Source organism: Mirounga angustirostris, unplaced genomic scaffold (assembly GCF_029215605.1).
Source record: "Mirounga angustirostris isolate CCGP_5_RB_7025 unplaced genomic scaffold, mMirAng1.0.hap1 SCAF_11, whole genome shotgun sequence".
In the NCBI taxonomy this organism is placed as follows: Eukaryota; Metazoa; Chordata; class Mammalia; order Carnivora; family Phocidae; genus Mirounga; species Mirounga angustirostris.
Genome location: NW_026991719.1, coordinates 41,860,713 through 41,887,954, shown reverse-complemented (window position 1 = coordinate 41,887,954; position 27,242 = coordinate 41,860,713). Strand labels below are relative to the sequence as shown.

Here is a 27,242-nt window from a genome sequence, read left to right as displayed (position 1 = left end):
TTAATAATGAGCTTCTCTGGGTTGCCAGGAGCCATGACGGGGGGAATTAAGCATGTCCTGTGACTCCACTGGTAGAGGACCCTTGGAAGCTCGTGCCTGGTCTCCCGCGGACTTCACCCTGGGTGCCATTTCCCTTTGCCGATTGTGCTCTGTATCTTTTTTATGGCAAGAAATCATAGCTGTGTATACAACCGTATGCTGAGACCAAGAGTCCTCCCGGCAAATCATTGAGTCTGCGTGGTTTGGGGGACCTCTGACACATACAGATGCATGAACTTCATCATGAACGTCCAGCTCGCTGATGTCCCTACCTCATCACCATTTGCCTTAAGGTCAAGATGGAAGCACCGTGTAGAAAAGCTTCTGGCTGCAAGTAACCACACTGTCAAATAACCGTGGCTTCAACGAACCGGTGATTTTTCCTCCTCCAAGACTGCTGGTGTTAGTTCGGTAGCTGGATAATGTTGGGCCAGGTTGGAGTGCCCGTGGCTCTGTGGCCTGACCCTGAGGCCTCACGATGGTAGGCCACAGTTCCCACTGAGCACCTGGGTATGGCAGCCTATGCAGCTGGAGGGAAGGGAGCGGCCGGAGCAAGAGCCTCCTTGGCATTCCTGGCAACTTTGACATTTCCTGGTGACTGAGGTCACTGACAAGGGCTTTTGGTTCTCTGGCCCTCTGTCAATATCCCAAGCTTTCTCTCCTCACTCGGGACTCCCCTCAAACTGGAACATCACTTTACAGACTCCCAGCTCTGCTGGGCCTTGAATTGGGGCCCTGGGTGCGAGTGGAAGGAGCTAGGGGTGGTCTGGGGTTCCTCTGGGGATGGAGAGAGAATCCCCATCCCCTCCCCCCACCAGCAGGAGCCGCTAGCTCAGCCTTAGGGTCCATGGTTGTTTCTGCACGGGCTTCCTACTGCCCGTCCTCAACTCGTCTGCTCCCTGTTTGTGGGGAAGAGCCTCGGCGGGGAGGCTGGGAGCCTCAGCCTTCCTGAGGAGCCAGCAGAGCCCAGCAGCAGACTAACGGCGTGAGATTCCTGGGGTAGAAGCCAGTACTCCCCTCCTCCAGTCCCCCACTGTCACTACACTGGCACAAGTCCCCAGCACTGCTCACCCTGACTCCTGCAGGGCCTTGTGGCTGGTCTCCCCGCTTCCGCCCCTGCCCCCTCTCCAAGTCTGTTCGCTTCACAGCACCCAGAGGGGTCCTCTTACAACCAAATGGGATCGCGTCCTTCCTCCGCTCAATGGGGCGACTCACCTCTCACTCAGAAAAAGCCCAAGTCCTCTCACTGTGGCCACGCAGTTCTCCGGGATCGGGCCTGTCCGACCGCATCTCCTACCACACTCTGGTCCAGCCACACCGGCCTCTTCAACGAGCCTTCTGGCACACTTCAGCCTCAGTGCCTTTGCACTGCCTTTCCTCTCTGCCTAGAATCTTCTCTCCCCCACACTGCAGGTCCTGTTTCAATGTCCCCGTCAGGAACGTCGTCCCTGATCACTGCACCAAAAAGAGCACGTGACCTCCCACTCCTGCGCCTCTACCTCCTGTCCTCCTAACCCTGACCTTTAGCTGACCTGTGACATATTTTTGTCTATTATCTCCCTGCAATAGACTGCAAGCCCCATGAAGGTAGACATTTCTGTCAGTTGAGGTTACGGCTCTACCCCCAGTGCCTAGAACAGTTCCTGGTGCACGGTGGGTGCTCAATAATGTCTGTCCAATGCATGACTGAGCCAAACACTTACAGGGGGGCCCGTGACGCGGGAGGCATTCAATGACCGGTTGCTAAGTAAAGAAATCGATGCCGGAATGCACAAATGCGGAAGTGAACCCTGGTCCAACTCGGGGGCTAGAGCCGCCCCCTCCCCGAGCCCACCCCCAGGAGACCTGGGAGCCAGCCACGGGCACAACCACTGGAACTTTATTTACAAACACAAGGCTGGAGCGGGAGGCGGGAGGGAAGGCGGACACGGCAGGACCTACTTCTGCTCCCGCCTCCAGACGATGACCATGCCACTGGCGTCGCTGGAAGCCAGCAGGCTCTCGTCGCAGTTGAAGCTGACGTCCAGCACAGGGGCGCTGTGGCCCTGCAGCTTGTTGACGGCGGCCTTGGCTGCCCGCTCCACATCGAAGAAGTGCACGCACATGTCCTCGCTGCCGGTCACTGCGTGGGGGAGAGAGACAGAGGGGCGTCGGGAGGTGTTGCCGGACGCAGCAGGGGGGCCCCGGGTGTGGGGAGGTCTGGGAGGGACGGTCCCTGGACCTGGGTCACCTAGCTGTTTTAGTCCCGCGTCCAGAGTGTGAGGTCTCTGAGCTGTTTGGGGGGTGGGGAGGCTGTGTCTCACGTTGGGAGGTTTCTGGACTCTTGGGGGTCTTTGTTCAAAGTGGGAGGCTGTTGGGGTGTGAGAGTTCTCAAGGCCCATGAAGTCTGGGCACCAGGGGGCTGCGCTGTCCGAGCCAGATCAGCACCAGCCCCGCTCCCTGCCCCGCCCCAAGCCACCCAGACCCCCCCCCCCCCGACTCTGCGGGACTCACCCACACAGGCCCCCTGGCGGAAGGACATGAGGGGGCAGAAGATGCTGCGCACGGGGTGTGAGCTCTGCTCAATGGGGAAGCTTCTCTTCAGCTGCAGCGTCCCCTCGTTGTCCACCACCCTGAGGGAAGGATGAGAGCGGGTTGGGGTATCGCCTCAGCTCCAGACGGCAACAAACGGGGGGCGGGCCAGTCTGTGTCCCCACCCTGGTGCCCAAGTTCTTTTCAAGGTTCACAAAATCTGGTTCTGAGACTGCGCATACCTAACAAGCATGGGCTGGTACATGCGTTCATGACAGTTTGGAAGCTACCTGTTGATGGAAATGGGGAGCCTCTGCAGTGTGACTCACTAGTTTCTCTTTCTAGGGGTCTCTAAGAGATCTTGGTGGTAAGACGGGCACAAGGAGGGGAAAGGCCGACCAAACTGGACGTGCCTGCAATGCGGAAAATGACGAGCCATTCAAAAGAACGACTGAGCCAACAGCACTGCAGGGGATGTGGGAGCAGTTCAACAGGTGCCGTCTGGTGAGGAAAGCGAGATGTGGGAAAGGATGGACAAGGAGCCCACTTCCGTGAGACAATGACCCTCCCTCCGAAATGTGGGGGTGGGTGCGCACGCCTTGGGTTATAGGGGAGAGAACAAAATGTAGGAAGGAACATACAGAGTTGCTGGCTGAGGTGGCAGGAAGGAGGAGGAAAGAAGGGAGAGGACTGGGGAGGAGATAGCCCCACATTTGGGAGTATGCCTAAATTAAGAATTACACATACGTCTTATGTGCATGTGTGACTTTTTTTTTTAAAGAGTAGAAAAACAAAATAGTAGAATAGAAAGCATCCTGTTGGGCGGCGGTGGTTTTCAGGCCTGGCTGGGCGTCGCTTGGGGAACTTTTCTTTCTTTTTATTTATTTTTTTTAAAGATTTTATTTATTTATTTGACAGAGAGAGACACAGCGAGAGAGGGAACACAAGCAGGGGGAGTGGGAGAGGGAGAAGCAGGCTTCCCGCTGAGCAGGGAGCCCGATGCGGGGCTCGATCCCATGACCCTGGGACCATGACCTGAGCCGAAGGCAGACGCTTAATGACTGAGCCACCCAGGCGCCCCGCTTGGGGAACTTTTCAATATACCAAGGTGCCCAGGCCCGTCGCAGGGCTTCTGAAATCATTGGCCTGGAGCGGGGCCTGGCCATGACCTTGTGAAACCCTTCAGGTCATTCCAGCATGCAGCCCAGACTGAGAACTGCATTTGGGTAACGTGTCATAGGTGAGTGGGGACAGTAAATTCCTCCGTTTAAAAACACCAAAAAAGAAGAAGAAGAAAAAAAAAATGAAGGATAGATGGAAGGAAGGAAGGAAGAAAGGAAGGCAGGAAGGAAGGAAGGACCACTGCTCCAAGAGGGCCCTAGTCTATGTCATGCCTCAGGTTGCTCATCTGTAGAATGGGCACGATCACAGCCCCTCCTCACAGTGCTGTTCAGAGGATTAAGTGGAGTGCTCTGTATGAGGTGTTTCCACGGGGCCTGGCAGCAGCCCTTTCTATGTAAGCATCAGCTACTCCTGCCACCACCCCTCCCACTGATACCCGGTACTATCATACGGAGACCCGACTCCCCTGCTCACTCAAATTAACCTGATGGAGGAGACCGGCCCTGAGGCCCTACAGGTTCTCCTCTGACGAGGAGCCAGGGCTGCCATCGCAGTCTGATGGAGGCGGCCCGGGCAGGGAAGACCTACCTGTAGAGTAGCAGCTTGTTGAGGCAAGCATTGATGAGCAGCGAGGGGTCCCGGGCCTCGCGGCTGACCCAGGAGCGGGCGGAGATGCTGGTCACAGGGCTCCCCTCATGCACCACCAGACGCTTGGCTTTGGTCAGTTTCCCTGGAGCGAAGGGGGGAGAGGAGGCAAAATAAGGGGGGGGGGGGCTGTGCGCTGGGACGGTGGCAGCGCTAATACCCAGATGCAGGCCTGGGGCCTGCCTACCTGTGGCCATGTCGAAGAGGAAAGAGAAAATACTGCCACGGTCATCTCCTGCCCAGAGCAGCCGGCCAGGGGCATCGAAGGACAGAGCGAGGACCCGGCCCGTCAGCTTGCTGGAGCCACCCTTCACTTTCTTGCCCGTGGAGATGTTCATGACGTGCACGTTGTGCTTGGCATTCCCCACCTGTGGGTGAGACCAGCACACCATCATCCTGCTCTCAGCCAGTCCCTCCTTGGGTCTGACCATAATGGAGCTGCTGTCGATGGAACTGGCAGGTTCCTACTGGAGTCTAACCCCAGTGTGTGTGTGTGTGGGGGGGGGTGGCGGGTAGACTGGGAGGTGACCGAGACCTGTGATCCTTTAGAGCCAGCCCCTCTTGCCGTCTAACCAGGACGGCCAGCACCCCCCGTGACAGGCAAACCACAGGGCCGTCCTAGGCTGGTAATGACAGCTGGTCTGCTTCCCGCCTGGTCCCTGCCGGACACTTGACTATACTGGGGCCGGTGCTGCAGCAGGAGGGATCCCAGAGCACAGGCTCACTCAGCCAGTCCCCTCTCTCCCGCTCAGGGCCAGGCCAGATTTTCACTTCTTTCCCCCGCCCTCCGACTCTCCATCCTGGGGCCGGACCACAGTGGGGCTGTGCCACTGGGATGAGCCAAGCCTTCCGACTAAGTCACCCTGCCCGCCGACCAGCAGCCCCCGGGGTTGGAAGACAGCAGCACTGCTGTTGATGGGACCCAAGGGGTACCAGAGCCCGGACTCTGCCTCCTGACCAGTCCCCCCCTGGAGTCTATCACAGCAAGCCCCCCCTCCCACCCCACCAAGCACGGTGTCCCTGTTCTGACCCGTTTCCCTCTGAGTCTAACCACAGGAGGACTGTGGTGAGGGACTAGAGGGGACCCCCTCCCCCCTCCCCCACCCCCCCCCCACACTGACTCCCTGGGACAGCTCTCCTGGCCCGGCACCCCGCCCTCGGCGAGCGGGCACCCCGGAGCCTGACCACAGTCAGGTTGTTGTTGACCGGCTGGAAGGTGCAGCAGAGCAGTTCGGCGCCATCGGGGTCAGGAATCTCCCGGATGCAGCGGCCGTCCTCAGAGGCCCAGATGCGCATGGTAGCATCGAGCGAGGTGGACACGAGGATGTCATTGGAGAGGGACCAGGCGAAGTCGGAGACGCCGCGGGTGTGGCCCCGCAGCACGCGGAGCACCGTGGGCGGGGCGGGCACCAGCTGGCAGAGGGAGATGCTGCCGTCGAGAGAGCAGCACGCCAGGCGGTGCCGGTCGTCGTTGGCGAAGCGCACCCTTGGGACTGCAATGCCAAGAAGCCGTTGGTGCGACTCGGCATGCTCACCGGGCGCTTTCATTTATAAAAGGCTCTGCCGCGGGGGCTGGGGGCTGGGACCCACTGCGCCAAGCACAGGGGCCTGCGCCAAGGGCTTTCCTGGCTGAGAACGGGAGTGGGAACCTGAGAAGGCCCTCTGCCAAAAGCTCCCTAAATTGTAGCCAGCGCTTTACGATTACCAAAGTCTTGGCGGTCTGCAAAACCTGCGCTGCCCGCTGCAAGGGGAGTTCTCTGTAGCGAAGGCTCTGAACCCTTCCAAGCAACTCACGACCCCAGAAGCCTCCTGCCAAGTCCTCTTTTGAGCTGCCGAGCCCTTTTACGATAGCCCAAGTACTTGAGATCTTGCAGACCGCTTTACTTTGCTGAGGGCTTGTGGGCTTGGGGAAAGGTTTAGGGATGGCAATTCCTCCTTCGGAGGTGGGCCAGAGACTCTGGGTTCCAGGAAAGAATGTGCTGAGTAGTTGTCACAGTTCAGGCAAATGAGTGGTGAGGGAACCCGCTGACCTGCTGGCTTACCTGCCTCATCCACGTGCTGGTCGAAAACATGGTACATGCCCGCAAAGGCGTAGTTCTCACTCAGTGAAGTATCCCCGGCCATGGCTCTACTTGCTTCTGCCGCTGATGTGGGCACCACACTGCCAGGGGGCCTGGGCCCCAACAGGAGTGGGGGGCAGGTAACGTGAGGTAGGTGCTAGCATTCAGGCCCCACGGCCCCTCTCCCCCTTACAAGCCCCCGGCTCACAGCCACCCCTGTGCGTACCTGTCCTCATAGACAGCACGGTTCATCTGTGCCTGTAGCTGGTAGGAGCCTCGGCTGACGGAACGGCGGTGCCCACGGGCCCCCAGGGCCCGAGGATCGTCCTCAAAGTCCTGCAAACAGAGGGTCAGGGTGGGCACATCTTGAAAACAGTCCTCCAGAACCAGGGGCGCCTGGGCGGCTCAGTTGGTTGGGCGACTACCTTTGGCTCAGGTCATGATCCTGGGGTCCCAGGATCGGGTCCCACATCGGGCTCCCTGCTCAGCAGGGGGTCTGCTTCTCCCTCTGACCCTCCCCCCTCTCATGCTCTCTCAGTCGGCCAATAATCAATAAATGTTCTGTGGAGAAAGAATGGATACTTTCCCCCTGAAAACCACTCAACCCCGTCTCTTGCTTCATTGCAGTCTCAGCTCAACTGTCACCTCCTCGGAGAGGCCTTTCCTGATCATCCCCATCAGACATAGCTTCCCTCTGTCCCCCACATGAGTCTCATTTTATCCCAAGTCTGCTTTACTTTTCCATCTTAGCACTCCTCACTATAAGCTGTGTTAATTACTAATTTATTTATCTGGTTTCTCATGTCTATTGACCTGTTTATCTTGTTTATTGCCTATTTATCAACCTGTTCATCTTGTCTGTTGTCCATTTATTGACCTATCATATATTATCTCTTTTTGCCCTCTGCTTATCCTAAGAGCCTGGCACGGTGCCTTGCATATAGAGGTGCCCGACATGTCTGCTGAGTGAACGTATATGGAGGCAGGTGACGTGCGTGGCAGGCAGTGTGGGGAGGAGCTCACCTCCATGCGGTCTAGGGTAGTTCGGCTGCTGCGAACGATGCTGTTGCTATAGGCACGGGCACTGCCTGGCTCGGAGAGGGGCCCGTAACGCTGGCCCAGCAGCTGCCCACGCAGCCTCAGGTACTGCCGACGCAGTGCTGGGGGGTGCCCAGCCTTGGCATTCTCCCGCAGCAGCTGGCTGCGCCGTCGAATGTACTGTGTCCGAAACTGTGGAAACGTTGGTGTGCGGTACGCGTTGTACCTATGATGGCGGGAGGCAGGGTGGGCAGCAGGCACAGGATAGAGGGAATCAATCAGCTCAGGGGATGGTGAAAGAGAGTGAGGTGTGTGGCAGTGAGGGGTCAGGATGGCAAGTGATCAGCAGTGGTGATCGGGCTCCCTCTGGTGCTGTGATGAGGGTGGGTCTACAGTAATAAAAGGCATGGCGATGAGGTCACTGTGGGGACAATGGAGGCCGTCTGCAGCTTTGCTGGAGTTGGTATGAGGTGTCAGTGTAGACAACAGTAGGGCTCAGGGTAACATGGTGATGAGGGTCAGTGTGGGGCAATGATGGAAGTCAGTATGGGATGGTGATGGGGTCAGATTGGGGAAGTGATGATGGTAAGAGAAGTCTGCGGAGGGGGGGGGGCAATGGTGGGGAATAGGATGTCACCAGCCTGAGCTCCATCACCCCCTCCCAAAGGCTCTGACAGCACAGCCTCTTTGCGCATGCCCAGATCTGACCGCATTTTCCCAGCATGCTCTTTACGACCCTCTTGCCAGCCCGTCTCTGCCGGCAAGCCCCCCACACCCTGCTACTGCGCATGCTCACCTCCAGCATGCCCACGCAGCCGCATAAGTTCTCCGCCCAGCCTCACTTATCTCCATTGCGCATGCACCACAGTAACTTCCGCTCCCATGGGCTTCGACCCCACGCCTCACCTCGCGTCTACTGCTAAGACCTGCTGCCACACCGCTGCCATTCCCCGGCCTCCTCTTCTGGCGTGTCCCCCCGCGGGAGCCTGCAGGACAAGGGCCTGGAATGTCAGCGTTTCAAGTGAAGGGATTTAATTCCTCCCCTTCCGCCAGGCGATCGTTGCCGTAGACACCGAGTCCCTCGACGCCGGGACGTCGCGAAATACCACCCGGCAGCTAGCATGGTCATCACCCCAGCCCTGCCCTTCCCGGGCAGTTCCCGGAAGACTCACAACAGCGATTCAGATCTGATCCCGCCCCTCCCCGGTCACCATAGCGACGCCCCTCCTCCCGTCTAGCAATCCTTCTTGGCATTCCCCATCCATCTTGTTCCCCCCGCCCTCCGCCTTCCCTTCTCGGGTTCAAGAGCAGGACCCGGATTCAGAGACCACCTCCGGGGCTGCCTCCGGCTCTTGAGGCCCCGGAGCGGCCCTGAGACCAGTGTCGCCCTTTCCTTCGGTCTCTCTGCTCCCTCTTTCAGGCTCCAGGCAAGATGGCCGCCTGCTGCCAGGAAGAGCTGCCAAGCACAGAGCGAATGGATAGGAATCCGTCCCAGGGCGTGGGAGAACCACGCAAGCGCGCTATGGGACAAGCGCGCTTCCGGCACAGGATGGAGGCTCCACCCCTTAAGTTCTACCCACCCCCAGTCCCTAATGGCATTTTTTGTATACACAAGAATAATATCCAAGGGCCAGAGAGACAGGGGCGAGTATGCGAATCACTCACTAAAAATTAGAAATACGACTTTCTTTTGAAACCGTGGAATAAACTGATTCTTAGGAGCACAATCTTGGCCAAGCAAGATTTGAAGCATAGGAGGGGCTCCCATCATCACTGCTGATCACTTGCCATACCATCAAAAATAATCACGGGGCGCCTTGGTGGCTCAGTCGTTAGGCGTCTGCCTTCGGCTCAGGTCGTGATCCCAGGGTCCTGGGATCGAGCCCCGCATCGGGCTCCCTGCTCGGCGGGAAGCCTGCTTCTCCCTCTCCTGCTCCCCCTGCTTGTGTTCCCTCTCTCGCTGTGTCTCTGTCAAATAAATAAATAAAATCTTTAAAAAATAATAATAATCACATATGCAGAGGCTCCTAGGCTGTTCTCCAGTTCTTTTTTTTTTTTTTTTTTAAGATTTTATTTATTTGAGAGAGAGTACAAGCAGGGAGAAGGAGAAGCGGGCTCCCTGCAGAGCAAGGAGCCTGACGCGGGGCTCCATCCCAGGACCCTGGGATCATGACCCCAGCCCAAGGCAGACGCTTAACCGACTGAGCCACCCAGACGCCCCTGTTCTCCAGTTCTTAAAGTGATTGACAGGCCTCCATACAACCCTGGGATGAGAAGAGTCTGTTTTGTGGTGGGGGTGTTTGTGGGGGGGTCGGGTTGGATGGTCCCAGGAAGCTTGGTCTGGGCCTGAGTCTCAAAAGGCAGAAGACATTAAGTAGGCACAACAGGCTTTGGATCCCAAAAGGCTATCTGAACCATCCTTATTTCAGCTCTAACAGGAAGTTGCAACTCTTAACTACTCATCTTTTTTTTAAAGTAATCTACATCCAATGTGGGGCTCAAACTTATTTCCCTGAGATCAAGAGTTGCATGCTCTACCAAATGAGCCGGCCAGGTGCCCCTCTAACTATTCATCTTAGTGTGGTCAGGATGAACAGAACTTACAAAATCGAGATACGAAGTTTAGTAGCTTCCTATTGGATCTTAACATTCATTAACTGCCACAATTCTCAAAACTTTTTTCACACTATTTTTAATAACATACAATAATCTGAACAGTTTTAAAGCCACTTGAAATGAGGAGACACATCCAAAACACGTATTGCGCTTTGTGTGTTCTAACAAAAATAGACCACTCTGTTTTGTATCGACAGAGCACCTCCCTTGTCCACGTAACTAAGCTGTGGGTGTCTTTTAAAAAATTTTAATGATTTTATTTATTAATTTGACAGAGAGATAGCACAAGCACGGGGAGTGGCAGGCAGAGGGAGAGGGAGAAGCAGGCTCCTGGCTAAGCAGAGAGCCCAATGTGGGGCTCAATCCCAGGACCCTGGGATCATGACTCAAGCTGAAGGCAGACACTCAACCGACTGAGCCACTCAGGGGCCCCTATGGGTGTGTTTTTGAATATCTTCTATTTGATGATTGCTAAAGGATAAACTGTTTGCACAAACGTGTAACCACTAACATTTATTGGATAATATGCTGGACACATGGTGATTTACATGTATTAATCCATTTAATCCTAATAACTGAATGTTGTGGGTTCCCTTACTACCCCCATTTCACAGATGAAGAAAGCTGAAGCCCAGGGAGTTCAAGGGTGACATCTTATTGAACTGGTCTCCTATTTGTGACCAGCATTGGGTTTATTTTCAAGTATTTTTCTTGCCATAAAGGATGCTATGACCAATGAAGCCTTTCCCATTCACACCTTGACCCTCCCTGGATGGGGCCCTACCCCTTCATACCACCACTCAGCTTCCAAAAAACATGGTGGGGGGAAAAAGTACAGGAAAGTCAGGGATGCCAGTGAGACTTACCCTCTTAAACTGCTGGAATTGATTTTTGTTTTTACGATATTCTGTATGTTAAAATTTCAAAAATTATTTTAAAATTTCACCCCTGTAATGCTATACTACATAAAACCTAATGACAGGGTTGATGTAAGTAGGAATGAGCTAATGCATAGAAAGTGTTCACAACACCTGTTGCGTGAACGTTTGCTGTTTTTCTGAGTACTATAGTATTTTTTTTTTTTAGTGTTCCATGATTCATTGTTTGCATAACACCCAGTGCTCCATGCAGAACATGCCCTCTTTAATACCCATCACCAGGCTATCCCATCCTCCCACCCCCCTCCCCTCTAGAACCCTCAGTTTGTTTTTCAAGTACTACAGTACTTTTTTTTTTTAAGATTTTATTTATTTGACAGAGACACAGCGAGAGAGGGAACACAAGCAGGGGGAGCAGGAGAGGGAGAAGCAGGCTTCCTGCCGAGCAGGGAGCCCGATGGGGGTCTCCATCCCAGGACCCTGGGATCAGGACCTGAGCTGAAGGCAGACGCTTAACGACTGAGCCACCCAGGCGCCCCAGTACTACAGTACTTTTAAGAAGGCAGTATAAGGGGCGCCTGGGTGGCTCAGTTGGTTAAGCGGCTGCCTTCAACTCAGGTCATGATCCCGGGGTCCTGGGATCGAGTCCCACATCGGGCTCCCTGCTCAGCGGGGAGTCTGCTTCTCCCTCTCCCTGCCTCTGCCCCTGCTTGTGCTGTGTCAAATAAAAATAAAATAAAATCTTTAAATAAAAAAAAAAAAGGCAGTATAACTTGGCCACCGCTGTAGGCTCTGCCAAATAGGAGCTGTGATCTTGGGGAAATCAGTTAATCCTTTTGTGACTCAGTCTCATCTGGAAAAAAAATGCCTCATAGGGTTATAGGGAGGACTAAATGAGTTAATACTTGTAAAGCTTAGATGAGCGTCTGGAGAAGAGAAAATACCCACTAAAGGTTATCTATGTTCAGTTGTTTTAAGAACTTTTCCCGGGGCGCCTGGGTGGCTCAGTTGGTTAAGCGGCTGCCTTCGGCTTAGGTCATGATCCTGGAGTCCCGGGATCGAGTCCCGCATTGGGCTCCCTGCTCGGCAGGGAGTCTGCTTCTCCCTCTGACCCTCCTCCCTCTCATGCTCTCTGTCTCTCATTCTGTCTCAAATAAATAAAATCTTTAAAAAAAAAGAACTTTTCCCAATAACAGATCCACCTGCCAGAGGTAGTTCTGGTGCAGAAATAATGTGAATTAACAACCACAGCCACCTCTTGCATTTGTTGTGTTTTGCATTTTTTTTTTCTAAAATATTTACACACTCTCACTGGATTAAAAAGGGGTTTTGAACAAGTTGTTAACAGAAGGCACTTTCAGTTTGCTGGGAGCTTGGTGAGAAAGTTGCAGAATTTATCTGCAAGAATGGCAGCAGGTCAGTGGGTAGGGACAGGAGGATCTCAGGTCTGGGCATATCAAGTCATCAGAGGCAGCTCGTGGAGGCTGGGAATGACCTTGGTTGCAAACACGACATCTAGATAAAAAAGCTGAAGCCCATAGGGGACCACAAGTCCTACTCACTGTAACAGGACCTGGGCTATTTTACTGTCAGACTGATGGTTAAGGTTAAGGGTCCTAGCCAGATGACAGAAAAGACGGTACGCCAGAGCTCTTTGACGATAACACCACATCACAATAGCGACTTGAGTGGTGGCAGAAACGGTCAGGGGCTATGTCTTTCCTGGACTCTTCCTAACTTCATGTGCCTCTTGCCCATTCAGCACCCCCTAGTTTAGAAATGCAAAGGCAAGCACTGGACCACACTAGCTGTGTCCACTTTCCATTACTAAGACAGGCTGACACCAAGCCTGAAGCTGGGCCCCATCCTCAGGAACAAAAAGCAGTGTAATTTGAGGGAAAGCCTGGGTGGCTTGGGGTGACAAGGGTATGCTGAGAATCAAGACCAAAGAGCAAAATGGGAGACATGGAGCTGAGGTGTAACTGGAGTGTAGAGGTTTTTTTTTAAAGATTTTATTTATTTATTTGACAGAGACACAGCCAGAGAGGGAACACAAGCAGGGGGAGTGGGAGGGAGAAGCAGGTTTCCCGCGAAGCAGGGAGCCCGATGCGGGGCTCGATCCCAGGACCCTGGGATCATGACCTGAGCCGAAGGCAGACGCTTAATGACTGAGCCACCCAGGCGCCCCTGGAGTGCAGAGTTCTTATTCACTTATCTTACCCCTGAAGTTTCTTCCTAAACGGGACAAGTAGGGGTTAGGACATAAGGTCGTAACTGAAATCTTACCATTTCCTGATGGGAAAACATTTGCTTCTGAAGCCAAAGTTCTCCTAATCTCCAAAGTCTTTTTAAGATTTTATTTATTTATTTGACACAGAGAGAGACAGCGAGAGTGGGAACACAAGCAGGGGGAGTGGGAGAGGGAGAAGCAGGCTTCCTGCTGAGCAGGGAGCCCGATGTGGGGCTCGATCCCAGGACCCTGGGATCATCACCTGAGCTGAAGGCAGATGCTTAAAGACTGAGCCACCCAGGCGCCCCCTATTCTGCAAAGTCCTAATGGTAATAGGACTCTCCATAGCCTGAGTCAGAAACAAGATTCCTGCAGTTGGGAGAAGCCTCAAGACCACTTGAGCAGCCCCCAGCAAGCTGAAACAGAGAGCCAGCCTTCCAACCAGTATTTATTTGTCAAGCCCCTACTAGGTGCCAGGCACTGGGAAAACAGTAGTAACTGAAACAAACAGTTTCTGCTCTCACGGAGCTGCCACTGTAATTGGAAAGATAAATAGTAAGATCATATAAGAAATTGGTACTTACTATCATTAAAATAGAAGTTTGGTTAGTGTTGCTGAGCTGTGGGGGAAGGGAGGAGGGATGAGAAAGAAATTTAAGTTGGAACCTGAATGAAAAGGAGCCAGATACACACAGCTCTGGACGCTGAGTGTGTAGATAAGGCCAATGAAGCTGGTCAGTGACTGACCCAGAGAGGGGGATGAAATCACTTCACAGGGCAGGACTGGGGTCGCTCTGCTCTTAAGATCTCAATTCCATTTACTCAGTGAAGGATTTGGGGCCAGATTGTGGGCCTGGGAAAGACTGGACCCTGGGTTTGGTACCTCATTCCCCGGCAATACAGCCCTTGATTCTTCACATTTTTTTCTGCTAAAACACTGAACTACATCTCATTGCTCTTCGAATATTAAGGCGCCCTTGCTTTCCTGAGATCAGCCTTGCCTGGTCAGCCTGAATTTACCAGGCTCTTACTACATCCGTCTTCTGTAACTGTCACAAACCACCCTAGTGAGGTAGGTGTGACATTTAGCCCCGCTGTGAAGATGAGGAAAGTGAGCCCTGGAGGGGTTTAACCACCCATGGTCACAGAAGCAAAAGATATTAGAACTAGCATGTGGACTCAGGCAAGAGGTCGAACTAGACTCATTTTCTTATCCTGGACACCAGAAACCAGCAACCCCTGGTAACCAGCCAGCAGTGTTGACAATAGCGCTCCATCCCTCTTTTCTCTATACATCCCTGGCACCGAGTGTCACATCCATTTCCCCTCCTGTCTTTTGACCTTCTGCACTGACAGGTCCACCCCGAAATCCACAATGGCTCCCAGCTGTGGTGAGGAGCAGCTCTCGGGCCTCCTCTCCAACTTCGCCCCCTTGTTGCTCTTACTCAATCCTGTTAGGTTCCAGCCACGCTGGCTTTCTCGCACATCCTTTGAAAGCTGCACAAACTGTTCTTGGGCTCTGGAACGCTCTCTCCCATGCACTCTCAGCAAACACTTCTACTCATCCTACTAATCACAAGTGCTCTGTGCCAGGCACTGTCCTAAGCACTTCATGGACATAGAAAACCTTTAATCCTCACAGCAACCCTATGAAATGGGTACTATTATGCCGTGTCAGAGATGGGGAAATGGAGGGAAAGGGCTTAAGTGACCTGCCCAAAGCCGGTCAGTAAGCGCTGGGGCTGGATTTGTACCCAGGCCACCTGGCTCTGGGAATCCTTGCTCTTAACCACTACCATTTGAGCTGTCAGCAAGTCCCGTCAGTTCCACCTTCAGAATGCATCCAGAATGCAACCTCTCCTCTTCATGTCCACTGCCACCACCGCCTCAACTACCCTAAGCCCTCCCTGTTGGCTCTCACAGCAGCCAGAGGGTCCTGCTACAACCCAAGGCAGCCCTCAGCCCTCCTCTGCTCACACCCGTCCTGCCTCCACCTCTCAGAGAAAAGCCCACAGTTCTCCCTGTGGCCAGTGAGGCCTTAAAGGACCAGGCCCCTGTCACTTCTCCAAGCTCGCCTCCTGCCACCCTGACCTTCTTGCTGTTCCTCAACATACCAAACAAGCTCCCACCTCGGGGCCTTTGTACTTGCTTGCTTTTTCTTCTGCCTCTAATTCTCTCCCAGATGGCAAGGCAAGGTTAGGCTGACAGATTTGGCCAGGAAGGAAACGAGCCCTCCTTCGATCGAGAGATTTGTTACTTACAGTGAAAGCAGGACCAGCCACAGATGCCAGCCCATGCCCCACATTCTGGGTAACACCAAAATGAAAGGGGCCGGATTACTGCAGCATGGATGGTAGCACAGCCCATTGCCAAGGAGCAAATGCCATGCTAGGCAGTTCTACAGCCATAGGTCAGGGGAGGAAAGGGACAGAAAGCCTCATACCTGACCAGATCCATGGCTGATGCAAAACTGCCTCATGACAGCCTCTTTGGTAGACAAGGAGTGAGAAATGGCCTCACAGCAGTTCCTCACTAGCCTCTTGTGCTCTGTGTTCTGAGGATCACAGGGCGTTCTGCCAATACCTAGATCAGCCTGCCTACGTGGTCTATGTGGGGACGTGCAGGGCAGCCAGAGTGCCATGGCGGAACCATTCCTCTGCACCAGATATCCTCCTTGCTTGCTCTCCCCTGCTATCACTATCTTCAAGTCTCTGTTGAAAGACCACCTCCTGAGTAGCCTTCCCTGACCAGCTTGCATAAAATAGCACATCCCATCACTCTCCACAACCCTGGCTTTAGTTCTTGCCACTCCCTGACATTATGTTACGCACTGATTTATTACTTTACTGTCTTTAGACCCCACCATGACATGACTCCTGAGGGAAAGAAATGTTGTATCCATTGCTGTCCCTACAATTATGTCACACATAACAAATGCTAACATTTGGGACGCCTGGATGGCTCAGTCTGTTGAGCGTCTGACCGGCTCAGGTCATGGTCTGTCGGTTGAGCATCTGACTTTGGCTCAGGTCGTGGTCTCAGGGTCCTGGAACAGAGCCCTGCATCTGGCTCCACACTCAGTGGGGAGTGTGCTTGTCCTTCTCCCTCTGCCCCTTATCCCTGCTTGTGCTCTCAAATAAATAAAATCTTAAAAAAAGAAAAAAAAAAAACCAAATGCTAACATTTATTGACCACATGAAACTACCACTGTTCTAGGTGTTTCCCATGTCTTAACTCATTTAATGGGCTACTGCCTTTATTATCCCCCTTTTTATAGACCAGGAGAGAGGTTTTAAGGGGTCCTGGGTATGGAGGTTGGAAGGCAGGACCTCCAGTGCTGGGCAAAGGGTAGTCCTTCTGCCTGGAAAAGCCAGAGGGGTCCTGAGATCTGTGATCGGGGCAGGGAAGCAGGATGGGATTCTAGGGCCAGTATCTGGAAAATAACAGTGTCAGATGCCAAGAAAGAGAAGCTAGCATTTATAGAACGGGGTTTCTTGAGGCCTTTGGAGTAGAAATGCCTGTGACTATGGAGAGGTCTTTGGGGGACAGGGCAGGCCAGCAGAAGACAGCTGACGGCTACCCACCTCCCCTGCCAATGCTGAGGTCTGACAAACCACATCCCTCACAGTTTGTTATAGAAAATCTTGAACTTACAAGAGTGTTGATATAATGACTTTCATGTACCTATCACAGAGATTCAACAATTATAAACACAAAGCATTTTTTCAAAATGCAGGCTTCACAAGCATTTGAGAGGTTTGGGTCAGCTGTTTTGTTAAGTACAATGAAGTGGGGGTGCCTGGGTAGCTCAGTTGGTTAAGCATCTGCCTTAGGCTCAGGTCATGATCTCCAAGTCCTGGGATCGAGTCCTACATCCCTCAGTGGGGAGCCTGCTTCTCCCTCTGCCTGCCACTCCCCTGCTTGTGCTCTGTCAAGTAAATAAAATCTTTTTAAAGATTTTTTAAATTTATTTGACAGAGAGAAACACAGCGAGAGAGGGAACAGAAGCAGGGGGAGTGGGAGAGGGAGAAGCAGGCTTCCCGCGAAGCAGGGAGCCCAATGCGGGGCTCGATCCCAGGACCCTGGGATCATGACCTGAGCCGAAGGCAGATGCTTAACGACTGAGCCACCCAGGCACCCCTAAATAAAATCTTTTTTAAAAAAATATTTTATTCATTTGAGAGAGAGACAGAGAGAGCACAATCAGAGGGAAAGGCAGAGGAAGAGGGAGAAGCAGACTCCCTGCTGAGCTGGGAGCCCGATATGGGCTTCATTCATTAAGCCTTTCTTCCACTTACATAGACAAATGGGTGGACTGGACTCCAGTGAAGAAAAATATACCTGTTACTATGGATTAGTCATAAGGGTTAAAAACAAAGACTGCAAATCTTGTGTTCAACTATTAAGAACTAGAAAAAGCAAAGGAAAATTCCAAAGATGAGTTTTACTTAAAGGAAGCTTAAAATTGAGCTAAAAAAATTTGACTCAACATTGTACTAGGAATGCTTATACAGAATGCCACTGCTCTTGACAATTTAGAAGCCTTAACTTTCTTTTGTGCATTCTCTGTATGTTAAGACCACCCATTAGGATATGGGGCAGCTCTCCATAACCACATTTTGCAGCAGCTCTGGGGTGCTTGGCTGGTTCAGTTGGAAGAGCATGCGACTGTCTTGGGGTTGGGTTTGAGCCCCACAGTGGGTGTAGCGATTACTTAAAAAAATAAACTTAAGGGGCGCCTGGGTGGCTCAGATGGCTAAGCGTCTGCTTCTGACTCAGGTCATGATCTCTAGGTCCTGGGATGGAGCCCCGTATCGGGCTCCCAGCTCGGCGGGGAGTCTGCTTCTCCCTATCCCTCTCCCCATGCTTGTGTGCACGCTCTAATGAATAAATAAGATCTTTAAAAAAAAACAAACTTAAAAAGATTATGAAAAGCTCCATGTCAGGTCTTGTACCCAATTTGAAAAAAACTAAAAACACTTCCAGTTTCTCAGATATTTATGCACTCTGAATTATAAAGGATCACGGCCTTTATGTTAGCGGAGAGGGGGGGGGCAGTGGAAGAACGCAGCTGGGCAGGGGCAGGTTTTGTCCTGAGAAGCGGTCATGCAACACTGGCTACTGATCATTACCCAATATGCCTTCTTAACATACCTTGAGTATTCACAGCAGCTTATTTTGAAAAGCTTATTGCAAGTTTCCTACACCCCCAAATCCAGGAGTGTGTGGGGCAAGGTTATGGGTGTACTATCAGTAATTTGCCATGTCCTAAAATGTCCGTCTGGTGGGTACTACTATTCCTATTTTTCACATTGAACCGGAGGCAGAGAAATGAAACTGTGAAGCAGGATGTGAAAACAGTGTTTTCAACTCACATGGGGTGGGAGGGGTTAGGGCCTTGGATTTATTCTTGAAATGGGCAGGGGGTGGGGTGTTTTAAAAGAAAGGTTTGGGTCAGGGCGCCTGGGTGGCTCAGTCGGTTAACCGACTGCCTTCGGCTCAGGTCACGATCCTGGAGTCCCGGGATCGAGTCCCACATCGGGCTCCCGGCTCGTCGGAGAGCCTGCTTCTCCCTCTGACCCTATCCCCTCTCATGCTGTTTCTCTCTCTCTCAAATAAAATCTTAAAAAAAAAAAAAGAAAGGTTTGGGTCAAAGTTTTTGGTCTAGACAAGATCCAAGGCTTGAAAATACAAGTATTTGCAGACCAGGATCTGGTCTTCACAGGCCTTGGGACAGAGGTTCTTTAGGAACCTCTGCATGGAGTTTCTGGTCTCCATGGGTTCTTGATGAGCATGCACACTAGTGAGATTCTGGTCAAACTGAAGCAGAGGACAAGTATTTTAAGGGGGCTTTGACTCCCATATCTGCAAATTTTATTGATTCAGCAATTGCAGTGAGAAAACAGAGTCCTCTAAGCCCTTTTCTTTAAAGCAAATAATCAGCAAGAGACGGCCTTTCTGGGCTGGATTACAAGGGATCTTCTATTTAAGTAAGCTCTATGCCCAATGTGGGGCTTGAACTCACAACCCTGAGAATCAAGGATCACATGCTCTACCAACTGAGCCAGCAAGGCACCTTTCTAATATCAGGAGAGCAGAGCAGGTGCAGGTGGCTGTGGTCTTTATTGATGTCACTTAGGGATCACTTTGTTGTAGGAACTCTGCAGCTGATTATGGAATTTTGCCTCAAGCCACACCATTTCACTTCCCAACAGGCAGGGAGCAGGTGCCTCCCACCATAGCCTACTTGCAGGGTGGTAATGGTGCTCCTCCTGCCAGCCCCCACTGCCTTGGCTCCCCAAAGGCCCAGCACAGAAAGCCTCCTCAGACCAAGTACCCAGTACCTAACCAATGGTGGTAGCCCCAATGCCCCCTTTCCTGGCTCAGTGGGCCAGTGAGGAGTTGTGAAAAGTTCTCTAGTCTCTACCCACCGGCCAAAGCAGATTCATGATTACTTGGGTGGAAGAGTCCTTGGAGCCTGTCCCAACTAGCTGGGACCAGGGAGGTAGGCTTCTAATACTGGGACTCTTCCAAAACAGGAACCTATAGTTTCAGTCAGTTCAGGGAACCGTAAAAACACCAGACTGGGTGGCTTATCAATTTCTCAGTTCTGGAGGCTGAAGTCTATCAGGGTGCCAGTGTAGTTGAGCTCTGGTGAGTGCTTTCCCAGACTACCAACTTCTGGTATCCTCACGTGGCTGAGAACAGAAGGGGGAAGTTTTCTTGTGACTCATGAGGGCACCACCCTTCACGACCTTATCTAATCCTCATCACCCCTGCCCCCCCAAGGACCTCACCTCCTAATAGCATCATATTGGGGTTTCAATATTGGACTTTTGAGGGAACACCTTGAGTTCCTTAACACTCTCCATGAGTGAGGAAATAAGGCAGTTAAAAGTGTCCTGGAACTGGCGATCCGGTGGTACTTGACTTTTCCAACAACTAGGTGGAAGCCACTCACAGAACTGATTAGAAATTCCAAAAGGAGGGATAAAGCTAATAGGACTCCAACGCAACCGCCAGAACCAGGACCAGGACCAGGACCAAGGAATGAAGACCAGCTACAGGTGCAAAAGCAGGCCCAACCATTACCACCACCTTACCACCAAAGACCCTCATAGCACCAAAGACTGAATCCCTGTGACTAAGAGGTTTGCTAACTATTCTCAATGACTGTATATGCCTATTAAATGTACTTAACCCTCAAGAAGAAATGTGAAATGCCCATGAGGCTGAGGCGCACCGGGTTAAGTGTCCTACCCAAGGTCAAATATAGCTGGAGAGCAGCAGAGACTTCGTTCGAATCCTGGAATCTGAATCCAGAGCTTTTAGAACCTTGTTTTCAAACCAGGATTCTAAACAAAGAATGTACTAAACAAAGGGGAGTTTAGTACATTTCCTCCACCTCCCAACATTTCAGAGTCCGAAGAAACTGAAATGCTGTTTATGACAGAGTTTAACTCCCACCAGGTGCTTGAATTCTCAGAACAATCCTGCAAAGGGCACCCACTGATGCTGAGAAGCTAGGGAGACTCAAACCCAAGCAGTCTAATTCCCAAGCTGACACTGATCAAAACAATGGGACCAAGAGGCCATCTCAGGAAACCCAATTCCAGCAAGACTATTTATTTCCTCTGTAACTCCTACCACCCCCACGTTTCACATTATATCCAAACGCAACCAAACTTTGAGCTGGAGAGGTCTACTCTTATGGCAACTGCTGCCTACCCCCAACTAAATTCTTTCCTAAAAGCCTCCCTTCTTGATCTTCCATTTTTAGTTTGAAAACTGGGTTGAGCAAGGAAAAAACACGTATCAGTATCCGTTTGTTTTCATGTTTCAACTTTTTAATCAGCTCCGTGGACATCCTAAAATGCTAAATGAGACACAACAGAATATTTTTTCTTCCAGTACTAAAAAAAGGACATTCACAAATATTTTAAGAAATTTCTGTATACTTAGGGTGGTGACCTTGAATAAAAAAACCCACCTCTCATTATTTTGATTTCTTGTACTTGCTATTTGTAAATTTCTTCCTCATCATGATAAACATTGTATACAGGCTTTTAAATGCCTGTTATTTTTTTAAAGCAGTCTGAACAAACATTTTTTTGCCATAATCAGTAATCCTGAGAGTCCAAACTGAAAAACTGATAAAAGGAAAATACCCAGACTCTACAAATGTCCCAAGATTAGTATTTAAAAGGGAGAAAATTTTAGAAAACACATGGAGCTTTCTAAAAGGTCTTTGTGACAAGCTACCTTGGGAGCTCAGTTCAAAAATAGAAGTTGATGTACTAAAACAGATGTGTCAGTGCAGCTCCAAAAATCTTTATAAATACAGCCATTTGGAAGGATGATCCTGGACCAGAAGTTTTATTCCTTGTGTATCTGAGAACAGCAAGAAGGGGGAGAATTGTAATGTTGGGAAGGCAGAGGCACACACGCTCACCTCCCAGGGTCGATAAGGATTGCTGAGCAATGCTGCTTCATCTCCTCCATGCCCAGCAAGAGATTACAAGGGAGACAGGTTTTTAGACATCCCCTCCCAACAGCAGACTAATTCTGACAGGCACCTGAGAGCAAAGGAGGCCTAGGAATGGTGTCAGGTGGGCCAGGTGAACTAAGTGCAGGCAGGAGGAAAGGTTGAGTGGAACATAACAGGGCTGGTGGACAGAGGTCCGCTCAGTGGCAACATATAAGCCTCACCTACATTAGGTGCACATGCCTCATCTCAGTTGTCGTAATTGTCTCTGTAATTTCCTCCTGAGTAGCGGTCATAACCACCCTGGCTTCTGGGAGAAAACATACATAGCAGTTAGCACGAATATATCCTAGACACCTTAGTATTAAAAACCATACGCATTTACACATCCTATCATGTTCTGTATGTTATTATACGTACTTTAACGTGTAAAACAAATGTATCAAACATATACAGTACAGAAATCACATAATTACTTGACATATAACTTGCATACAACATACTAAACACTAATAATATAAACATAAAACCAACATGACACGATAAACATGTTATTACCATCTACCCTATTACAACTTCATCATCTTTCAATTTACTAGTGCATTACACAGAACTCAAAACGTACTGAGTGACATACTTAAAGAGTTTCATTACAATTTGTAAAAGCTAACATTAGCTAACACCAAAATGAGGTATGTATGAACTCTCAGGCAGCTGAGATCTTAAAAAGAAAACAGCACCACCACAGTACCCCAATCCCTTGGCTACCCACCTGCCACCATAGTCTCTGGACCTTCCATATCCATACCCATATCCTCCAGGTCGACTGTCGTATCTGCCACTCCCATAGCCCTGGTCCCCACCACCTATAGCAGATTAAGAAAAAGTTTAAAGGCAGCTGTCCAGATTAAGTCACTAATAAGCCACTTTCCCCCATATCCAAACTTACTACTGCACTTACCTCTAGAGTAGCTGCGACCACGCCCATGGGCCCCAAAGGCACCCCCTCTAGTTCCCCTGGCCGACTTGCCCGCGTGATCCACACGGATCTGGCGACCATCCAGAGACTATGTGTGGGGAGACACAAGGAGGATGGGTTAGTGGTCAAACAGGGCAGTAGTAAGGGAAGAATGGGTAGGGCAGGTAGGCAAAAGAGCCCAGAAACTCCTGCTGGGCACCAGGTTCTGGGTGCCATGTTCCATAACAAGCTCCTTTGACCAGAACGGTTTTATCAGGAGCTATAGAACCCCACAAAATGACCTAAATCCACCGTGTTCCCCCTGCTACTACTTACATCTTGACTGAACTCAGGCTGAGTTCTCCTCCCCACTCCTATAAGCTGCCCCACTATTAGGGCTAGAAAGACACCTCTCTTGGTTTGAGACTTCAGAGTCCATCCCAGAAGACTCACGAGGTCCTCTCCGGGCCAGGCCCGCAGGTCTGCAGACTCTACTACCTAAGCCCAGGGCAGGTCAACCATCCACAGGTGGCTTCTCGGCCTCATGCAGGACCAGTCGTCGCCTCCCAGGCAGCCCGGCTCTGTCTGCCGCTGCCCTCCACCCCCTAGAACAGAAGGCAGTCATGCTCCTGTGAGTGGGCACTGCGGGGTTTGGTGGCCGCGCTGCCCCTAGCAGACACAGAGGGAAAAACAGAAAGAATGGTGGAAGTGGCAGATGGGGGCAGGGCCCCTATGTAGGCAGGAGACCTCACCTCTCCATTCATGGCTCTCATGGCATCTGAGGCATGCTCTGGATTGGTGAAGGTGATGAAACCAAAACCCCGGGATCGCTGAGTCTCCCGGTCCTTGACAACGACCACTGGGTAAAAGAGAGAATGTGGGTAAGAAAAACATAAGCGACAAAGGGTGTCAGGTAGAGGATGGACCCCTCCCACCAGTCCTCAATTGAAAGTTAGGGGGTTCTCGTAAGACTACACCTTAGACCTAGGAACAGAAAAAGGAGTATGTGAAAGCCTAGGGTCCTGATTTTTCCCCTTCCATTCCTTGAAACGCAAGGGCCCCAGACTTTCACAAATACCCAGGTCATCATACATCTGGCCCATGTCTCACCCTCGGAAATAGGACCGAAGCTGCTGAAGTGGTCTTCCAGAGCCTGCTCATCGGTGTTGAAGTTGAGTCCTCCCACGAAAAGCTTCCCTTCTTCAGAAGACATGGCAGCGAATTCGAGTACTGCGGAGAAGAGTACGAAAAGGGGTGGGAGAAACCGTGGAGATGAGAGAAAAAAGCAGGACCAAGAAAGGATGAAGAAGAGGAGACCACAGGAAGAAGAAAACAGGCGACTGCAGACCAAAAAGAAAAGCAGAAAAGGCGGGAATTGGAGGTGCCGTATCAAGGAGGCAGCCATTTGGGGGCGGCCTTCGCGCATGCCCATATCATCACCACCACGCCCGTCATTTTGTGCCGCTGCGCAAGTCCAGAACACCCTCGCGTTCTCTCTGCGCCCGCAGAATAAGATGGCGGCGGTCACGTGGTGGCGGGGGGAGAAGGGCGCCCGCAAATCTCGGCTGTCGCGCGGTCACTCCCGCCACCGACGTCTCCAGTCCTTCCCAGCATTCCTCGCACTGATATAAGGCGCCAGGCTCCCACCAACAGAAAAGTGTCACCTCTCAGCACGGGACCCGCCCACTCGGGAGAAGCCCGAGCCTACGTGTCAGAAGCCGCTGCTCTCCCTACTCGCGCACCTAGCTCCTGGCCGGCGCGGCGCACATCAGTGAGGCGAGGAGCAGCCGCCTCACAAGACATGTGCTGCTTACCTGCAAATTAATCAAAAAGACCAGAAGAAGAGCTACGGTCGAGGAGCGGAGAGACTGGGAAGATTGCCGCGCGGGAAGACGCTTGATAAAGCGTACGTAGCGTACACGTCACGAGACGTCCCCCCGCGCGCACCAGCGTTCATGCTTATTGGCTGAAGCCAGCAAGGGGGTGGGAGGAAGGGACGGCAGAGCAAACGGACCAATAAGCTCAGCATGCTTCCGGGAACGGAGGCGAGCCTTGTGCGATTGGTGCACCCTGGGGTCGTATACGTTCGCTGGCCCAGCCATCTTCTCACTTATGCGCGCGAACCCTTTCGCTTTCACGCCCCTTTCCGGCCCTGACATCACCCTGGCCATCCTTGACGTCATAGTCCCCCATTGGTTGTGGCGTCTTCCTCACCATCTCAATTATTTTCCTGTAGGTCCCCAAGACGTAATTACTGTAACCTCCTTCACCTCTCAGTCCTCTCATATCCCTCAAGGGCCCGATGTTTTATTCGACACTTTCCCTGTCGTCCTAACCCTTCACAGTCCTTAACGTCAGATCCTGCATTTTCTCAGTGTCTGATGCAGATCCCTACGTTTTCTTCTCTGCCCAGCATCTAGCCGCCTGTCCTGGGATCCTTTTGCCTGGCGTCATTCCCTCTCATTTCTGACTTCAGCCCTCCTCCTTATCTGACAGCCTCCTGAAGCCAGTCTCTTGATTTCCCTGCCAGTAGACTGCCCGAGATGCTTTCTACAAAACAGGATGCTCCAGTCTTCAGAGGGAGTAAATTCCAATCCACAGAACAATTTTTGTTGTCACTCAGGGTTCCTGAGCCCTTGATCCACAGAAAAGACTTTCACAGTACACAGTGGACTTACCCAAAGCAAGGAGGGGCTGAGCTCACTGCCCACGATTTGGTCTTGTCCAGCTTTCAAAGGGTGTCTAAGCTCCCCGTCAAGGAAGACTGGGTTAGTCAGCTCTCAGAAACTCTAAATTTCTTATCCATAGGATGGACCTGTCCAGCTTTCTAAGGATCAGCCCTCCAAATACAGACTAGATTTGTTAACTTTCAGAGTGCACAATTGTATGCATCCACAAAATGAACTTGTCTGACTTTTGCCATATCCAGGCCTCCTATGCCCAGGATGGACATGATTAGATTTCACATTGTGCATATACATAATGGTCTTAGGTAGCCTTTGGAGAATCTGAGCCCCCATGCAAAAAAGAAGTACTCGCTTGCCTCTCAGAGTGTCTGAGCTCTGATCATACTCTACAGTTCATGACACATCCTCATTGTTGTTCCATGAAAAGCCTCTCATTTTATTTATTCTCTTTTAATCCTGCACCCAACTTTTGTTCTCTTCCTTCCACAGTTAACCATTTTATTGGGTTTAAAGTGTATATTTTTTAAAGATTTTATTTATTTATTTGACAGAGAGAGACACAGCGAGAGAGGGAACATAAGCAGGGGGAGTGGGAGAGGGAGAAGCAGGCTTCCCGCGGAGCAGGGAGCCCAATGCGGGGCTCGATCCCAGGACCCTGGGATCACGACCTGAGCCAAAGGCAGATGCTTAACGACTGAGCCACCCAGGCGCCCCTAAAGTGTATTTTTTCAACCTTTCTTTCCTGATAAATGTATTTAAAGCTACAGGTTTCTTGTATTAACTGATCTTGCTGTGTCCTACAAATTTTGCACGTAGTGTTTTTATATTATTTAGTTGTAAATATTTCCTTTTTTAACATTTTATTATTTTAAGATTCTTATTTATTTATTTATTTGCGATAGCGTGGGGGCGGGGGGAGCAGGGCAGGGAGGGACAGAGGAAGAGGGAGAGAGAGAATCCCAAGGAGAATCCCCACCAAGCATGGGGCCTTATGTGGGGCTCGACCCTTGGACCCTGAGATCATGACCTGAGTCATGAAATCAAGAATCGGATGCTTAACTGACTGAGCCACCCAAGCGTCCTTATTTATTTATATTTTTAAGTAAGCTCTATGCCCAACATGGGGCTTGAACTCTCGACCCCAAGATCAAGAGTCCCATGCTCTACGGACTGAGCCAGGCAGGTACCCTAGTTGTTAATCTTTTTTTTTTTTTAAGATTTATTTATTTGAGAGACAGAGGAAGAGAACGAACACAGGGAGGGGCAGAGGGAGAGAAAAACTTTAGCAGACTTCTTGCTGAGCTCGGAGCCCTACTCAGGACTTGATCTCAAGACCCTGAGATCATGACCTGAGCTGAAACCAAGAGTCAGATGCTTAACCGGCTGCACCACCCAGGGCCCCCTTTCTTTTTTTAATATTTTAATTAATTAATTAATTAATTATTTAGATTTGTTTGAGAGTGAGTGAGTGCGTGAGCAGGGCAGAGGCAGAGGGAGAGGGAGAAGCAGACTCCCCACCGAGCAGGGAGCCCAATGCGGGGCTCGATTGGAGGACCCCCAAGATCATGACCCGAGCTGAAGGCAGATGCTCAACTGACTGAGCCACCCAGATGCCCCTATTTATTTTATTTTAGAGAGAGAGAAAGAGAGTGCGAGCAGGGGGAGGGGCAGAGGGAAAGGGAGAGAATCTCAAGCGGACTTAGTGCTCACCTCAGAGCTGGACACGCTTGTTCCCACAACCCTGAGATCATGACCTGAGCCAAAACCAAGAGTCGGTTGCCGAACCAACTGAGCCACCCAGATGCTGCCTAGTTGTAAATATTTCTAAAGTTCCTTTATGATTTGTTCTTTCATCTAAGGGTTATTTAGTAATGTTAGTTTCCAAAGATGGTGGGTTTTTTTTTAGCTTTTTGCTGTGCTAATTTCATTGTATTATGGTCAGAGATAATGCTTAATATTGATACTTTTGAATT

At 51.2% G+C, this 27,242-nt stretch overlaps 2 protein-coding genes across 7 annotated transcripts; both read right to left on the bottom strand.

Moving 5' to 3' along the window:
- Window positions 1-1,896: 1,896 nt before the first annotated feature.
- Window positions 1,897-9,382, bottom strand: WDR13 (WD repeat domain 13). The gene is made up of 10 exons (XM_045877345.3): window positions 9,209-9,382; window positions 8,322-8,401; window positions 7,401-7,641; window positions 6,604-6,713; window positions 6,360-6,490; window positions 5,503-5,810; window positions 4,505-4,685; window positions 4,261-4,402; window positions 2,533-2,651; window positions 1,897-2,161 (listed from the first exon to the last, which is right to left on the bottom strand). Exons 1-10 carry the CDS (start codon window positions 9,209-9,211, stop codon window positions 1,977-1,979), a joined length of 1,500 nt encoding a protein of 499 aa, XP_045733301.1. The 5' UTR covers window positions 9,212-9,382; the 3' UTR covers window positions 1,897-1,976.
- RBM3 (RNA binding motif protein 3) lies at window positions 7,604-24,527 on the bottom strand. 6 transcript variants are annotated; one of them, XR_010406106.1, is made up of 8 exons: window positions 24,397-24,527; window positions 23,693-23,812; window positions 23,335-23,441; window positions 22,586-22,691; window positions 22,397-22,490; window positions 21,849-21,934; window positions 8,322-8,401; window positions 7,604-7,641 (listed from the first exon to the last, which is right to left on the bottom strand). XR_010406106.1 is itself a non-coding variant. In XM_064574017.1 (7 exons), exons 2-6 carry the CDS (start codon window positions 23,793-23,795, stop codon window positions 21,874-21,876), a joined length of 471 nt encoding a protein of 156 aa, XP_064430087.1. In that variant the 5' UTR covers window positions 23,796-23,812; window positions 24,397-24,527; the 3' UTR covers window positions 20,965-21,530; window positions 21,849-21,873. The 6 variants fall into 6 exon arrangements, 4 of the variants coding, with proteins under 4 accessions (XP_064430087.1, XP_054363823.1, XP_064430088.1 ...); XR_010406105.1 differs by having other exon boundaries at window positions 7,638-8,011; XM_064574017.1 differs by lacking the exons at window positions 7,604-7,641; window positions 8,322-8,401 and adding an exon at window positions 20,965-21,530.
- Between the last annotated feature and the right edge of the window lie 2,715 nt (window positions 24,528-27,242).

Bases quoted from the DNA above. Each gene is read 5' to 3' on its own strand.
- WDR13 (XM_045877345.3), bottom strand. The intron at 5,811-6,359 runs GTAAGCCAGCAG...TTGGCATTGCAG, and splicing joins CCAGCACGTGGATGAGGCAG to TCCCAAGGGTGCGCTTCGCC. The intron at 2,652-4,260 runs GTAGGTCTTCCC...TCCTTCCCTCAG, and splicing joins AACAAGCTGCTACTCTACAG to GGTGGTGGACAACGAGGGGA.
- RBM3 (XM_064574017.1), bottom strand. From the start codon at position 23,795: ATGTCTTCTGAAGAAGGGAAGCTTTTCGTGGGAGGACTCAACTTCAAC. The intron at 23,442-23,692 runs GTGAGACATGGG...TCTTTTACCCAG, and splicing joins CTTCGGTCCTATTTCCGAGG to TGGTCGTTGTCAAGGACCGG. The intron at 21,935-22,396 runs GTGGGTAGCCAA...GTTTTCTCCCAG, and splicing joins TCCAGAGACTATGGTGGCAG to AAGCCAGGGTGGTTATGACC.